At 39.6% G+C, this 18,055-nt stretch overlaps 1 protein-coding gene across 3 annotated transcripts in view; it reads left to right on the top strand.

Moving 5' to 3' along the window:
* The window catches only part of mecr (mitochondrial trans-2-enoyl-CoA reductase), a 108,125-nt gene that overhangs the window by 13,954 nt on the left and 76,116 nt on the right, over positions 1-18,055 (top strand). For 2 of the 3 annotated variants that reach the window (XM_048612878.1, XM_048612879.1), the window contains exons 2-4: positions 4,686-4,783; positions 10,494-10,625; positions 15,294-15,437. In XM_048612878.1, the coding sequence (XP_048468835.1) occupies positions 4,686-4,783; positions 10,494-10,625; positions 15,294-15,437 (374 nt within the window). The remainder of the gene's footprint in view (positions 1-4,685; positions 4,784-10,493; positions 10,626-15,293; positions 15,438-18,055) is intronic. The other variant, XM_048612880.1, reaches the window with a different exon arrangement.

Below are 18,055 nucleotides of genomic sequence, written 5' to 3'. Positions count from 1 at the left end.
CCATTCCATCCAACCAAAAAACTGTACTACTTTATCACAGTCGTAAAACTGTTCTTCCAGAAGTAAGGAAATACTAATCATCTGGGTAGTGAGAGAGACACTTTCTGACAGATGGATTATTGTTGTAAATGACTACACAAATATGAGATGTCCAATATTGCATGTTTGATGTTTCAGATACCTGTATTCACCTATTCAGTTTAAAATTCCTCTCAGATAATTTAAAGCTCTCTTTCAACTGACATCTGGTTGCTATGAATTTTATTTCTCTTTAGATGTTTAAAATGATTTGTCTCTACCTCTGGCCCTTAAGGATACTCTTCAAATAATTCTTCAGAAGTGATTTTATTTTGCTGATTGTTAGTGAGTAGTGTGTCTTTAATTAAAGCTCAAATAGTAAGTTTGCTGTTTTATTTTAATCTCTAAATGTGGCAGCACCAAATCATTCAGCATTACCATATGTGCTATAAAACAATTAAGAATCTAATAATACTAGAACTACTAATTTACGTTTTGGATGAAAAAAAATGCTAAACCCGTGCAAAAAGGGCTAGCTTTTCTCGTGAGTTTAGATCATTTTGGAACGGCAATTGAAAATATTTCATTTTTTCATAAAAACAAGTATGTTAGCAATGAACTATCTGAATGCACAGATACTTTAAAGAATGTTACATGCTGAGAAACTGATCTCTTTTGCTTCCAGAAATTATGGTTCTGAAGTCAGTTCTGTCCATCAGTGATGAAAGCTGAAAGCATTCCCTGTGGTGTTCATGTTTTTTTTTTTCAGAACTGCAGTTCTGAAGAAGGATTACCAGACTGCTTTTTCTCCACAGATGCTGCCAGACTTGGGATTTTCCAGCAATTTCTGTCTTTGTTTTTGATTTCCAGCATCCACAGTTCTCTCGTTTTTTTATCCTAGAGATTCATTTTTCTGTGATGAGTATCCACAGTACTCTTTAATATTATCCTTTATATATCCTGATCCATGCAGAATGTTTAGTCGTTTCAAATTCTGATAGTATCACAAATGAAAGCAAGATAAATAGGTAGACGTTTGATATTCTGTTGAGTCAGTCAGTAGGAGCCTAATGTTGTTGGTTATAACATTTTGCTGTAATTAAAATAAGAGGAGGGAAAATTGTGATTTGGTGAAGTAGAATGTAGAAACCAATCATCTGCTGTATTGTTTATTGCGCAGTAAAATAGACAGATGTTTCTTCTGAAAGTATAATCTGAGTTTCTAAAAGAAAGAGAAAGGAGGAGAATATGCCCCCATCTACGCTAATGTGGCTGAGATTGAGAGGATAGGGAGCATCGCGTTCCTCAGAGTGATGATAACCGACAACCTGTCCTGGACTTCCTGCGTAGATGCGATGGTCAAGAAGGCCCAACAACGCCGCCTCTTCCTTAGGCGGCTCACGAAATTTGGCATGTCCATAAGGACCCTTACCAACTTTACAGACGCACCATTGAAAGCATATTGTCTGAGCGCATAACAGCCAGGCAGGGTGGTGTGCATAACCCAGAACATCAAGGAAGCCAGCCTTCCATCCATAGACTCTATTTACATGGCTCACTGCCAATATCATCAAAGACCCAAGGCACCTAGATAATGCTCTCCTACGACCACTTCCATCAGACAGAAGATACAAAAGCTAGAACACGCACACAAGCAGGTTCGGGAACAGCTTCTTCCCGGCCATTGTTAGACTGATGAGTGGACTCTCTAGCCTGAAATAATGCTGATCTTGCTAACATTGATCTCGCCTAGCACACACCCTGTGCAATGTCACCTGTATGCCTCTAAGTCTTTTTGATGTGTACATCCTTGCTTACTATGATCTGCCTGTACTGCTCATAAACAAAACTTTTCACTGTTCCTCGGTACATGTGACAATAAATCAATCAATCAATCATATTAGATATTTTTAATCAACCTGCTCAGATGTGTCATGACACACCTCTGGGACAGACTTTCTGGCCCAAATGTAGGAACACGACCCCAACACAGCAAGATCCCTCTCTGATCATTTTACACCTGAGATTTAGATAAGCTGTTCTGATCGTGCATCTTATTTTGTATCACTCTTTATGTCTCGCATGCTATAGAACTCTATAAGCATAGAAAAGTCACAGCACAAAAGGGGACTGTTTGCTCTATTGTATCAGTAGCTGTGTACAACTGCAACTCCCTTATTCCCATTCCTCTCCTTTCCATGTAGCCCAGCAATTTTTTTCCCTTTAGATAATTGTCTAATTCTCCTTTGAAAGCTAGGATTGTAACTTGATCTCAGGGAGACATTCCACATCTTAAACTCTGACTGTAAACGTGAAGGTTTCTCCTCATGTCCTTGTACTTATGGCAATCATCTTAAACCAGCATTGTCTGATTCTTGACCCATCTGCCAAGGAGATGAAGCTATCCAAATTGTCATGATTCTGAATGCCCCCTGTCAAATCTCATCTTAATCTCTTCCTCACAAATAGCAGCCCCAGCTTCTCCAACCTATCAGAGTAACGCACGTTCTCAGTCCCTGGAATGGCTTTCACGAAACTTTTCTATGCTCTGAAATTACCTTCACATCCTTTGTTGTAGTGCCGATATTGGAAAAAAATTCCTGTTCAGCCCAAACCAATTTTTTTTATTTTTTTGTTCAACTTCAGCATAACCTCTTTGCTTTTGTGCTCAATGGCCCTACTTATAAGGTTCAGGATCCTTGATCTGCATTATCAACCCACCCTGCCACTTTCAATGATTTACACCCACATATCAGTAGGTTCCTCTGCTCCTGAATGTCCTATTGAATTGTACACTTCACTGCCTACTCTTGTTCTGTTATCGGAATGAATGACTTAATGCATGTCTGCATTAAATTTCATCTGCCGTTTGTCTGTTCTACCAGCCTATATCCTCTTGAAGTTCATAGTTGTACACAGTTCACAATGCTTCCATGTTTTGTGTCATCCATGAATTTTGACGTTGTATCCTGTATAATTAATAACAGAAAAATCAGGAAACCTAACAAACGCCTGAACAAACCAGCTGTATACCTTTCTCTAGTTATGCTGCCTACTGGATTTAGTGACCAGTGTCCGTGGTAACTGTAGAGTTGTTAATGTTAATCTCCAGTAGCTGTAGATTTAAGCTCCTTTGCCCAAGCTACTCCACAGAATGCCTTCACTGCAGTAAATTTACCATATACTCATATTTTTGATTACATTTGTTTCTGTGTTTGATCCTCTACTAAGCAAACTGCAAGATGTGAAGTGAAAGCAAAAATTGAAAGCTCGTGATTTCATAAAATGAGAATATATCATTAATTTGAAAGGAATATTAAGGGGGAGGTGATCGCCTAGTGGTATTATTGCTGGACTGTTAACCCAGAGATCCAGATAATGTTCTGGGGACCTGGGTTCGAATCCCGCCACGGCAGATGGTGGAATTTGCACTCCATAAATATCTGGAATTAAGAGTCTAATGATGACCGTGAATCAATTGTCAATTGTTGGAAAAACCCATCGAATTCACTAATGTCCTTTAGGGAAGGTAACTGCCATCCTTACCTGATCTGGCCTACATGTGACTCCAGACCCACAGCAATGTGGTTGACTCTGAACTGCCCTCTGGGCAATTAGGAACAGGCAATAAATGCTGCCTGCCAGGGACGCCCTCATCCATGAATGAATGAAGAAAAAAAATAATAATTGACGCGCTTTTTCCAACTCATTGTGTGAAAGATGACAGTGGGAATAATTCCTGTTATGGACATGGTTGATTTTTTTTTAGAACCCCGAATTCAGTTATAGTATGTTTAGTACAGTGTAAGGCTGTCTGGGCTCCACTTTTAAGAATATATGCGAATGGCAACTTCAGAATTTTGATAGAATAGTTAGGTATTTTTATTGAATGGCATGGATTTGATGTGCTGAAGGACCTTTTTCATAGAATCATAGCATCCCTATGGCGTGGAAGCAGGCCATTCAGCCCATTGAATCAACACTGACCCTCCAAAGAGCATGCCACCTAGACACACTCCCCACCCTATCCCTGTAACCCTAAATTTCCCATGGTTAATCTACCTAGCTTGTACATCTCTGGACACTACTGGCACTGAGGCAGCAGTGCTAACCACTGAGCTGCCATACCGCCCCAGGAATTTTCTATGTTGTAAACTTCTGTGACATTACATGGTTTCCATTAGCCTGGCCTAGCTTCGGGAATCGCCAATGACTGTACTGTAACCCACAGCACTGATAGCAGATGGCCACTTCAAGGCAAAATAATAGTGATATCTGTTGCTTTCTTGGAGTAAGAAGTAAATTTTGTGACTGAAGGTCTTGTGCGTTATGAAATCTTATTACTGTAACGGGGGTTCATACTGTGGTAATCCATGCATAGAAACCATTCCATCAAGGGGGTTCTTTCACCTAAGATGATTTGAATGTATGTGTTTCACAAATGTAGTGGTTATATTAAGTATTCAGCAATAATCAAGGGAAGTCAATCAGTTTATTGATTCGGCTTTTGGTTATAATTATGTTCCTCCATCAGAAAAAATATCTCAAAAACCTATATTGTGCTTTTCATTCTTGGCTTGTTAAATAGTTTGTTCAGTTTGGAATTAGGATTTGTCAATAGATTAATATTTTTGTAATCGGACAAGTGCACTGTTCTTTTGTTGCAGGCTTGAAACCCTCAAACTTCCTCAGCTTGGCGATTCAGATATTCGAGCCCAAATGTTAGCAGCACCCATCAATCCATCAGATATGAACATAGTGCAAGGTAATGTGGTATATTGTTTCTAAGGTTAAATGTTTTCAACAACACGTACATGAATTCTGATTTACAAAATACATATGTTTTTGCATTCAGTAAATCATAATTATATTTAACTTATCTTTAACTAGATTTAAAGCATTGAATGTTGAACCTTTAAACCAGAATTGTTGGAGATATAGCAACATCCGAAAGGGGAATAAAATACTCTAATTAAAAGCATTAAGCCATCTTTTTCAGTTATGAACAGTCTAGTTCAGTTTGGCTTCTTATTTTGTTTCAGAATTCCTGCATTAGCATCTTTTATTAACCTGTTTCCAAGTAAGGTATGTTGCTCAAAATTACTTAAAGCAGAAGTAGCTCCACAGAGGCTGGTATCCTGTCAATAAGTCACCCTTTATTTACACATGCATAGAAGTTGACACAGGTCCAGCTTCCTTCGAGTGAAACTGAACCTCTGACACTCCAGTTTATATCTTTCAGCCAGGACTCTCTAATTGGGGTTGTTAAACTGGCTAATCAGGGAACTCATTCTATGAGATCTGCCTGGCTGACCTCGTCACAATCGTGATATCCTTCCACCTCAAAGTCGGGGAACATAAGCCTGTTCTTTCTCTTGCAGCCTCTACTGGGGCATTTTCACACTTGGTCTGGTTCCTTCGACTCAGCCTCAGACTTGGGTTGCGTGCACCAGACCGTAGCCTACCTCTTGTGCCCGTAGCATCTCGGAAGAAATAAATCATCTTCAGTCAGCAAAGGCGTCAAGGCCGCTACATCCACTGTGTCCATCTCAGACTCCGAGGTTTCTTTGCTAGACAGAGGGGGAGAAACTATGCAAGATGGAGAGGGTGTTCTGAGAGCCTTTCTGGCTGTTCTGAGGAGCGAGGTATGTTTTGCTCCTGCCCTATTCATGCGTTTGCAGCATTCATTTGGTCAGTATGTTTGTTCAGGACATCCTCACCTATCTGAACTTTGCATTTCGTGGGACCCGACCTCATGTCAACCATACCTGTTACCCATTCAGGATCATTACTGTTGTTTCTGCACCAAACTTGGTCCCAGAAGTAAACTTTCTCTCTCGCTTAGACGAGTCTTGTGTCCAGCATTGGCATGCCTGATGCTATTTCACCGTCCATTCTAGGTCTGGGAAGATCAGATTTAACCCAGTGCAGAGTCTTCTCCCATTAGCAATTCTGCTGGAGCTGCCCCTGGAGTTTCATGAGGGTGGTCAGGTAATCAAATACGAACTGGAACAGTTTGGTATTGAGTGAAGCTACAGGCTGTTTCTTTTAGCCTGCCTTCAAATTTTGGACTGCTCTTTCTGCCAGACCATTGGACAAATGGATGTTATGGAGCTGTTGTTATATACCAAATGCCATTCAACTTCAGGAAAAACTCATTCTGGCTGTTAAATGATGGTCTGCTGTCTGTGACCAAAACCTTTTGCAGTCAGTGTATTGCAAAAGATGCTTGCAGCTTTTCCATCGTCCCCATGTTTGACAAATGAACTCTATCCACGGTGACTAAGAAAGGCTGACAGAGTCAATGTGTAACCAAGTCCAAGGTTTACCCGGCCATTCCCATGTTGTGGAGCTGCTGGCTGTAATTTTTGTCCTTGTTGGCACTCTGGGCACTGCCTCACCACTACATGCATCCCATCCTGATCACCGGTTATAAATTCTTGCCAACATCCTCATGTTGGAGACTTCTGGACGACCCTGGTGGAGATCAGCCTGTATCGACTGGCAACCTTTGCTTGGGCTGCTCACTCTTCTGATCTGTAATAAAATGCTATCCTCTACAATGATCTGGTCTCGCTGGGTCCAGCAAGGTTTCAATTCTGGTAGTGGGGGCCCTTTTAATTTCCCCCATTAGCACCAGCTGTTTTAGCTTTGCTAGGACTGGATCTTTTTGCATCCAAAGTCTGATTGTCAGCGGTGACCAGAAGGGTGTGCACAAAATTTAAAACCAGAACCGGTGGTGTACCTGCCAGCAGGAGGCTGCTCAAGACATCCATATTTGCTCCTGGACAGTGTTCTAACTTATGATAGTGAGCACTAAGAATGTGATCCCACCGCTGGCAGTGGTTTGTGGCTTGTTACTGTTACAACTTTACATTCGTAAAGGTACTGGTGACTGTTTAACCATTGTTTATTTTGGTTCTGATTTGGATGTCGCTAAGCAATTGAACTGTTCCAATCCAGATATAGATGGGCTTTCAAGGGTGTGCACTCTCCTGGATACCGGCCGGTGAGTTCTCTTGCTCACTTCGGGTCTAGTGGGATTCATGCTGTCTTGCTATGATGGTTTGCCAGCCCAGATCCTGAAGATCATTTTAACTGTTTGGCTGAGGCTTGGCTTTGTTTTGGGGTTTTTCTGTGAGCTGACCGAGAGTCCCTCTGTTCAGGTTATGTCCTGAATGAGGCTATGCAATTGACTTCTGTCAAGTGGTGTCCCCAAGCTCAGTCAATGTGGCATGGGTGACCACTTAGAAGAGCATATCCTGTAAAACACATGTTCCACTTGCCACATTTTCTAATGATGAAGCCAGCTATAGTACCTGTTTGAAATCCAGCTGGCCTTCAGGTATTTAGTGCTCTTACATGGTTACATCATTAATCCCACTCTTTGTCACTAGTAGAATAACTCCGCAGAGACAAGTATCCCATCACCAAGTCACCTTTTATTTACACTTGCGTATTACTTGACACACCTCCGGCTTCCTCAGAGCCAGGTCTGAGTGAACAGAACCTCTGTTTATGACAGAAACTCCTGTTTGTCAGAGGTCTCCGATCGGATCAGGTTAAACGTTCCAGTCAGGGAACTCATTCTGTGAGGTCCACCTGCCTGACCTTGTTACAACTACTACAAAAGCAACTCAATTGGTTTCTGAATAAGAATTTATTATGAAAATTGTTTATATTTGAGGCCTTTAGTCTTCTAAGAAAAATGTGTAATTGCATTAGCTTTGCTATATTGTTTGATTATGGGAAGGAGACACTATCAAAATTTGACTACATTGTAATTGAGACAGTGAGTATAAGTTTGCATAATTTAACAACAGATGTAAGGCTTTGAAGAAGTAAAATTGAGCGGTCACTTGCAGCTTGCTTTTGCATTGACACTGAAACATGTTTAAAACATGTAAGAAGATGGAAATACTGCTATAATGAATATATACTGCTATATTCTGAAGAAGGGTCCCGACACAAAACGTCAATTTTCCTGATGCTGCCTGGCCTGCTGTGTTCCTCCAACTCCACACTGTGTTGTCTCTGACTCCAGCATCTGCAGTTCCTATAATGACGTGTTTGGTGTCTGCTGTAACATTTCTGTGTCAGTGAAGCTGACGTCCAGAGTTATGCTGAACCAAAATTAAATTTAGATTTTTTTTCCTGTGATAACATGCCTTTAAAACAATAAATGTTCAGCTTTTAAAGTATTTAAATTGATGAATAATTACAATAAAAATGTTTGTATGTGATTTTAATGGGTCGCGGTGGCTTAGTGGCGTTACCTCTGAACTAGTAATCCAGTGGTCCAGTTGACATCTGTGAATGTTTGTTCACACGAGTGCAATTTAAATTCAGTCAACAAAATTTGGTATTTTAGATTTGTCCAAGTGATGGTGACCATGACATGTATTCATTATTGTAAAAACCCAACTGATTCTCCAGTGTCCTTCAGGGAAGAAAATCTGTCTTCCATACCTGTCCTGGCAATCCTGTCCTGGCCCCCAAATGTCACCAGACGCCAGCAATGTGGTTGATTTTTAACTGCCTTCTGCAATGGCCTATAAAGTTACTCTGTTCAAGGGAAATTAGGGATGGACGACGAGTGTTGGCTTTGTCGGTGATGTCCACATGTTCTGAAAGAATAAGAAAAATTGTTCTAATGTAATTTAGAGAAATGGAGCCACATGCATTCACTTGCTTTCAGCTTGACTTGATTCAGCAAAATTACTTTGGACTACTTTTAAATGAATTATTAAGCTAAATTGTAATCATCATTTCAAATTTAAGAGGAGAATGTCACCTCCAACTTTACATCAGCACTTCTAGGAAATGAATAACTGGGGAAAATATGTTTGGATATTGAAATAGCTGCACAGAGGCTGGTATCTAATCATCAAGTCATCCTTTATTTACATGTGCGCAGTACATTGGCTATGACCAGCCAGCTCAGAGTCAGTCCCCTGAACTGAGAAAATTCTGAATCTCCTGTTTGTATTGGTCAGCCAGGGCTCCCTTATTGGTCCAGGTCAACAACCCCAATCAAGGATCTCGTAGTCAACAAAATCCACCTGGTTCCAAACACTACAGATTGACCAAATCATTTTTATTATGGTTTTTAATGAGCCAGCAAGAATAAATTACAAAAGCTGATGCGTTTAATCTGACAGCATTGTCTGTAAATGCTTTTGCTACTCATTTATACAAAAGAATCACATTCTGTAATGTTAGGAGAAACATGCTGATTCTAGCTGGAATAATTTGCTATATTTTTGCCCTAATTTTTGCCCTATTTTCTAGCAGATTACTGCTCTCAATAGCTATTGTTGCTGTTCCTAATGCAGTTGTTGAATTTGTCAGTGTTTTGACATTTGAAGTATTTTCCAGCGGTATGTTGAAAGTAATTTCAATTTATAATACTACTACTTTCTTTCACCCCACAAAAATGTCTCTTAATGGTTTTCCTAAATGAAGAAATTCCAAGTTTGCAAGTCATGGGGCAATCTGCTGCATTGGATCTCTTCACTGGGAGCTGCACCGCTGTGATCTCATAAGGATCTATGACACAATCACTTATTTTAGCAAGTTCAAATGGCAGGTGTCTTTTTAAGGAAATTACACTTGCTTCATTCTGAGTCTGGTCTGAATTGTGTCGAAACAGGCTATTTCATTTTCACATCAATTGTTCTCGTGTGCTGTCAAATCAATTTTGCCGAATTAGGACTTGTTAATGAACATTTTGCTTTATGAAGTTGTGGGGAGACTGTCCTAGAACTGTTAAAACAGCCATCAAAGAGAGGAAGCCATATCTCAGTGTGAACGGCACCTGAACATTTTTTGCGAGGGAAAATGCTCTGGATTTATAAATTTATTTCTAGGATTCCATGTTTTTTTTATTCCTTCATGGTATGTGGGCGTTGCTGGTAACCCTCATTATTCTTGTCAAGATTGTGATGTGCCACATTTTTGACAATTGGGTAACTTGCTAGGCAATTTGAGGGCCATGTTGGTTGGTCTGGAGTAACATATATGTGTTGGTTTGGGCCAGGACAGCAGATTCCCCCCACCCCACAAAGAACATGTGTGAACAACTTGGCATTCTATGACATTCTGGTGGTTAAATGATAAATTATACTGATATTATTCTTTTTAATTCCAGATTTATTTAATAATTTGTATTTAAATTTTCCTAGCTGGTGGGATTTGAACTCGTCTTTGAATCATTAATCCAACATCTCTGAATTTCCAATCAAGTAACTTAACCACTACATTACAGTTTCTTTGAATGAGCAAATAAAACCAAAGCAAAATGACAGTTTTGGTTTGGAAGTGGCTTAAGACTCCCACTTCAGTCATAAAAAGCAAGCAGCCCCCCTTACCCGTACTTCGTCATGTAGTCCAGCAGACTGGACAGTTAACAAAGTAATACTAACAGTTGAGTGCAGTCTACTCGCACTTTGTTATGTATGGGTGTCTTTTTGCAGGTACCTATCCTATTCTCCCTGATCTTCCAGCAATTGGAGGAAATGAGGGAGTAGGACAAATTCTGGAAGTAGGCAGTAAAGTAACTAATCTGAAGCCAGGAGACTGGGTGATACCATCTGATGCAGGGCTGGGTAAGTTTCTATATTTGCTTCACTTCAAAGATGTGGCAAACAAGGAATAGAGTCAAATGGTGTGCTGCTACTGTTTGTTGTTTCTTGAAGTCCACAGATATAAAATTGATCACTGTTTCTTATGTATGTGATTTGAAACTTGATGACTATCTTTAATGAAATATGATACAGGATTACTTTATCTGTAGTTTTCTACTCAAAGTAGTAACTTTCAAAAAACAGTCTGACTTGTATACATTGCACCTATTAACTCAATTATTTTCTACTTGGGGAAGAAATCAGAATCTGCAGGAGTTTGAGTAAAGCAATTTCACTAAAAGAGTAAAAGCAAAATACTGTGGTTTCTGGAAATATGAAGCAAATACAGAATGCTGAATGAACTCCGGTCTGGCAGCATCTGTGGAGAGAGAAACAGAATTAACATTTGGCGCTTAACAAAGCCATCTATTTGTAGATGATTTCTTTATTCACTCCTGAAGAGGAGTCATACAGGACTTGAAACGTTAACTGTCTTTCTCTCTCCATAGATGCTGCCAGACAAGCAGAGTTTCTCCAGCATTCAGTGTTTATTTCATCAGAGTAATGGATTTGTTTTGAATTTTAGTAAACTGAATTTAAAAGAAGTAAATTCACGTGAAGATGGATTAATTTTTATAAAGAATGTAGACAGTAGAGTGCTGATTTTTGTTCCCATCCTCAATTGGAGGGGTGAGACCAATTATAGCACTTCAATTGTTTTAGCAGCTGGGAGGCCATGCAGAAATCTGAAATTTCACACTTGGGCCACAAAAAAATTAAGTTGACTGTGCAGTTAAGTCAGCTGCACATTTCAACAAAAAAATTAGATAACTTGTTTTCTACGATATTGTTATCTTTATGCACAGTATGTGGTGTGTTTAATGAGTCAACGCAGACCTTTTTATGAAAAGCCCAAATAATTTCACCTGAAATTGATTTTGCAAGACGTAAAGCTACATCAGGGTATGATGTGTACACGAGCTTTCACTATACACTGTAAAGGAAATTGAATATTTAATAAGTTCTGTTCTAATGTGTGTGAATACACAGGAACAAGTTACCAATGGTATCAGTAATGTTTCCTGTTAGTTTTACAGTTTAACTGACTTCTTGAAGGAGCCTGCCTTTTTTCAATAATTGAAACTTAAAAGGTCTCAAGGAAATTTTATTAATGATGAGCAAGCCCGTTTATACGAAAGCCCTTCCTAATGGTGAACATTAATGGCATTGGAGGCCTGTATTATTCCCAAATGTGCTTTGTATGTTGCTTCTCAAAATGAGTCAGATTTCCTTCAATCTGATTCAAAAGTGTTTGAACTAAATAAAAATAACTGCCTGATCCTAGATTCTGCTAAACAATGCCTTAATGTTTCCTCTCTCTCATTGGTTAACCCCTGTGCAAACACACTTCCATTAACACTTGAGAAGGCACATGCTGGTTTAAAATCATGACCTAATTAATTTTAAATCCCTTCACAAAAATAAGCCAACACCCATATGCTACTAGTTTAAGCTTTTACAAAAGTGATATTTGTTTTATAACACAACTTTCATCACATTAGCCTCTACCACACATTTGCAGACATGAGAGGGCACAATGCCTTATCCTATCAACTTGGGAATCTCAACATAAAAGGCTGAATCAATAAATCTTAACATTTCAAGGGAGAGAAAGAAAGTGGTTTAATTGCCACGGTGGTCTTATGCTTTGCCTACCAATTTCATTAGAATTCTATACTTATTCTCAAAGGTATAATTTATTAAGGGTCTCTCACCCTGAACAATGCAGACTTTGACCTGCTTTTCCCATCACTGATACAGTTTTTCTTCAGTCACCAACTCTACTTTCCAATTTAATGCATTGAAAACACTTTAAAAATTGTGTTCTTGTGTATGTGAATGTTGCAGTGGTATAAAGGTAATGTTACTGAGCTAGCAAGCCAGAAGCCTAGGCTAATGCTATGGGCACATAGTCATACAGTGCGGAAATAGACCCTTCAGTCCAATCAGTCCATTGCTGAACATAATCCCAAACTAAACTAGTCCCACCTGCCTGCTCCTGGTCCATAACCCTCCACCCCTTTCCTATTCATGTAGTTATCGAAGTGTCTTTTAAACATTGTAACTGTGCCCACATCCACCACTTCCTCAGGAAGTTCATTCCACACACAAACAACCCTTTTTTTTTAAAAAGGTTGCGCCCCTATCGTTTTTTTTTAAATCTCTTGCCTCTCACTTTAAAAAATCCCCTCTAATCTTGTGTTGAAGTTACTTGTGTACTTTGTCATATATGTACTTCGTTTTTCATGAATTTTTAAAAAATCACTTAATGTTGAACCATCTTTTAGACCCTTGTTCTGTAACTCTATTTGAACTCTTGCCAGCAATGTCCTCCCTTTAATTTTTCCTATACTATTGCATGTTTGCATTTACACTGCTTGAACTCAAATGTCCCCAGTGCAGCTGGTGGAATTTAAGTTCATTTAACAAAATAACATGAAATGAAAAGCTAGTTTGGTAATCAAAGTAATGGAAGGAATCATGGATAATGCAATCCAGCAGGACTTTCTCACCTATAACATGCTCACCTATGATTGTTTTAGATTCTGACAGAGCTACTCAGCTCTTGACCTCATTAGTGCCTTGGTCAAACATGAGCAAAAGAGCTGAACTCCAGAGGTCAAGTAAGAGTGACAGCCCTTGACAAAAAGGTAGAATTTGCCTGTGTATAATATCAAGAAGTCGTAGCAAACCTGAACTTAGTAGGAATCAGGGATAATTGGTCCACTGATTGGAGTCATACTGGGCCCAAAGAAAGTCAGTTAGGGATCAATCATCTCCATCATCAGCATTACTGCAGGAATTCCTCAGGGTAGTGCCCTCGGCCCACCAATCTGCAGCTGCTTCATCAGCAACCTTCTGACTGTATAAAGTTGGAAGAGGGGATCTTCACTGATGATTACACAATAGTGATATTGAATGATTACATCATTGTGACTCTTCACATACTGAAGCATTCCATGCTAAAATGAGGCAAGAGCTGACCAGTTTCCAGGCTTGGGCTAATTAGTGGCAAGTAATATTCACACCCACAATACCAACCCAATTCTCTGATAACCAAACAGCTGGAACAAGATATAGAAAGAAATGATCAGATCTTTGCTAGTTGTGGAGCAGTCTCTCTGTTCTCTGCAGTCAAAACCCACTTTAAACCTGAAGAAAACCTGTTTTTTTTTTAAATTGGGATGCAGATTATCATTATTGCGTATCCCTAATTGCTACATGAACTGACTGGCTTGCTAGGACTATTCTGTAGGGCCTTTAAGAGTCAACCATATTGCTGTGGGTTTGGTGTCTCTTGTATGCCAGACTATTAGTGATGCAAGTAGGTTTCTACTACAATCAACGGTGGTTCCACCGTTAGCGTAGCTTTTAATTTGAAATTTTCATTTATTCAAATTCCACCATCTGCTATGATGAATTTCAAACCTCTGTACCCTAAATAATTAGCCTAGATCTCTGGATTATTAGTCCTGTGACAATACCACTTTGCCACCACCACCTTTTTACATTGCTCCCTCTTTCTGCAGTTGCTTTAAGTTGTGACTTATTTTTATTGGTAAGTCGGAGACCATTTCTAAGTGAACCATTTATTTCACCCTCATGTACCAGTCTATATTCCTTTTCAAATAAATTGACTAATGTTACAATCTTTAATTAGGATACTGTGTCTAAACAAATATTTTGTTCTAAATGGCAGTGAGCAGTATTTTTAATACATTTAACAATACAGATGCTGTTTTAAAGATGTATGTCCTGTAGTTTTATTTCAATAATTTACTTAGCATTTTCAAATACTAAAGACATCGGTGAATATATAGTGAATTGTTTTAATCACTATTCAGAGTTTTAGAAAAGCATTCATCTATGCTGTGACTGTTCATGCAGGAGGTTCACTAGCCACGTTAGTGCTTTGACTGTATAATTATCTTTACAGCTCAGGACATCTGGTGCATTGCCAACGCAGAGAGCTAGGGGTAACATATAATCACTTGAACTGCATCTCTCTGAGGGAAGGGGCTAAGCTGCAAGATGCAGTGCTATTTCAGATTGACAGGTCAAAGTTGTCTTTATGAGCTCACTGTTTAAAGTAGCACATGACATGAGCTCAGAAAGTCTTAACCAAATTCCTCATGAGCTTGGATCCGGAGTAGAAAGATGCAAGCAGACCAACGGCAAATTTGGCATCCAGTCTTTTGGCGATTGTGTTGTCCTGGTCCTTGGTGGGTGCATGCCATGGTTTGAGAATAAAGCACCAGAGTTGTTGTATCTGTTCATTGCGGGGTCCTACCCAGCTTATACTTGACCCAGAAATGAATGTTCATTTGTATTCACACCTCACCTTATGCAAGCAAAAATACTGTGGATAAATTGAACATGTCACAGAATCGCAGAATTGTTGTGGCATAGAAAGAAGCTGTTTGCATCTGTTGTGGAATGTGGATTGGGGTTGTGCACTGATGCACCAAAAACGGGCAGTGGAGAAAGATATCATGGATGTGTATTAATTACTTAAACTAGCAATTCATTTTGAAACTTGGACTGTTGAATTTTAGATTCGTTTTACTTCAACTTGTGTTATTTTTACAGGAACCTGGAGAATGGAAGCAGTGGGCAATATGAATCGTTTTAGTAAAGTTTCGAATAACCTACCTCTTCTATGTGCCGCTACCTTGGGTGTCAACACATGTACTGCCTATAGAATGTTGTGTGACTTTGAGACACTGAAGCCTGGTATGTATCCCTATTCAATTCAAAACTAACGATAAATTTTGAGAATTGAGTTTAAATTCGCAATTTCAGCACGTGGATAGAGTCATATAGGCATGGAAACAGACCCTTCAGTCCAACTTGCCCATGCCGATGAGGTATCCTAAACTGCACTACTCCCATTTGCTTACGTTTGGCCCGTATCCCTCTAAACCTTCCCTGAACTTGTATCTGTCAAAATGTCTTTCAAATGTTGTAATTGTACCCACCACTGGTTCCTTTGACAGCTCATTGCATATATGCACCACCCTTCATGTGAAAAAGTTGCCCTGCAGGTCCCTTTTAAATCTTCCCCCTCTCACGTTCAGCCTATACTCTCTAGTTCTGGGCTCCCCTATCTTTGGAAAAAGACCTTGGCTATTCACCTTACCTATTCCCCTATAAGGTCATTACTCAGCCTCCAATACTCCAGGGAAACAAGTTCCATTCTATACAGCCTCTCTTTATATTTCAAACCCTCCAGTCCCTTGCAAATTTCTTCTATATCCTTTCCAGTTTAACGACATCCTCCCTATAGCAGGGCGACCGGAATTGTTTGCAGTATTCTAAAAGCAGCCTCCTCAATGTCTTGTACAGCTGCAAGGTGATGTCCCAACTCCTAAGCTCAACTTTATGACCAATGAAGACAAGCATACCAGTGCTGCCTTCACTACCCTTTCTATCTGTGACGCCACATTCGAGGAACTATGAACCTGAGCCCCTAGGTCCCCTGTTTCAGCAACACTCCCCAGAGCCCTACTGTTAACTGTGTGAATCCCGCCCTAGATTGCCTTACCAAAATGCAACATCTTGCATTTATCTAAATTAAACTCCATCTGCCACTTCTTGGTCCATTGGACCAATGATCAAGATCTTGTATCTTGGATGACCTTCTTCACAGTCCACTATAATACCAATTTTAGTGTCACTCCCAAACTTACTAACCATAACTCCTGTATTCTCATCCAAATTGTTGTTATAAATGACGAACAGTGGACCTAAAACCGATCTTGCGGTACATGACTGTTTACAGGCCAAATAACAACCCTCTGCCACTACCATCTTCTACCATCAAGCCAACTTTGTATCCAATTGGCTATCTCTTCCTGGATCCCATGCGATATAACCTTACTAACCAGTTTACCATGCGTGTACTTTTAACTTCACATTGTTATTGTGGAAAATACATCTTGTTTCCCATGATAATTAATTATTAAAAGCATTGAGGACGGAAGTGGATACCAGTCACTAAGGCTGAACAACGATGTGATATATTTCAAACTTGTCCAAAGAGAAGTAGCAAAGGTGACACAAGCATCTAAGAGACCTGGCACTTCTCCATGATCTGAATCCCTGCGAGAGTTTTGGATTTTGGGTAAGATCGGACTGCATTTGGCTGTGATTAAGCCTGAAATGAACAGCCCATGAAAAAGAGTGGCTATTTGGATAGAATTCCAGAAGAACTGTAATACAGCTGAAATCGGCTTTAATAGAGAAGAAGACCATGAGCCCATAAGAATTAGGAACAGGAGTAAGCTGTTGGGTCTGTCAAGCCTGCTGCACCATTCAACAGGATCATGGCTGATCCAACACTCCTCATATCCTCTTTCATGCCCTTTCCCCATAACCCTTGATTTCCCCTACTGATCAAGACTCTGAGATTTACAAGGACTGTGTGTCTCCAACTGCTGACTATGTCTCCAGTGCACTCTATAGTAAGCAGTTCCAAAGACACTCCACCTTCTAAGAGAAAAAAATCCTCTTGGTGTCCGTTTTAAATCAACAACCCTTTATTTTGAGACTGTGCACTTTGGTCCTATATTCTGCCATGAGGAGAAACATCCTCTCGGCATTTACTGTGTGAATCCTGTTAAGAATCCGACATGTTTCAATCAGATCACTTATTCTTCTAAATTGCAATGATTTGAGTCATGACCTGTTTAATCTTTGCTCATAAGATAATCCCTCTATGATGGGAATCAACTCAGTGAACGTTCTCTGAACTGTTTCCAATGATTTAAATCTTTCTTTGAATAATGGGACTGAAAGTACTCTCAGTACTCGAGATGTGTCCTCTCACCAGCAGCTTGTACAAATGCAGTAAGACCTCCATGCTGTTATACTCCAAACTCCTTGAAATAAGGGCCAACATTCCATTAACTTTCCTGATTACCTGCTGCACCTGCATGTGAGCTTTGTGTTTCATTTTCAAGTACCCCCAGTCCCTTTTTGTTGCAGCTTTGTGTAGTTTTTCTCTTATTAAATAATACCCATTCTTTCGTTCTTCCTTCCAAAATGAACAACTTCACATTTATCCACATTAAATTATTTTACCCATAATTTAACCTATAAATATGCTCCTGTATGCTGTTTATATCCTGCTCACAACCTGCCTTTCCACTTATTTTTGTGTTGTCTGCATGTTTGGCTACAGTACATTCGCTTCCTTCTTCCAATATTTAATATATCTTGTAAACAATTGCAGTCCCAGCACTGATCACTGTGGACCCCCAGGTTGCCAACCTGAAAAAGAACCCCTTTATCCCGACTCACTATTTCCTGTCCGTTAGCCAATCTCTATCAATGTCAATATACTCCCTACA

The sequence above is a fragment of the Rhincodon typus genome, chromosome 27, assembly GCF_021869965.1.
Source record: "Rhincodon typus isolate 14 chromosome 27, sRhiTyp1.1, whole genome shotgun sequence".
Classification (NCBI taxonomy): domain Eukaryota; kingdom Metazoa; phylum Chordata; class Chondrichthyes; order Orectolobiformes; family Rhincodontidae; genus Rhincodon; species Rhincodon typus.
Note: the sequence above shows the minus strand (reverse complement) of the source record. Positions and strands in the feature narration are given on the sequence as shown.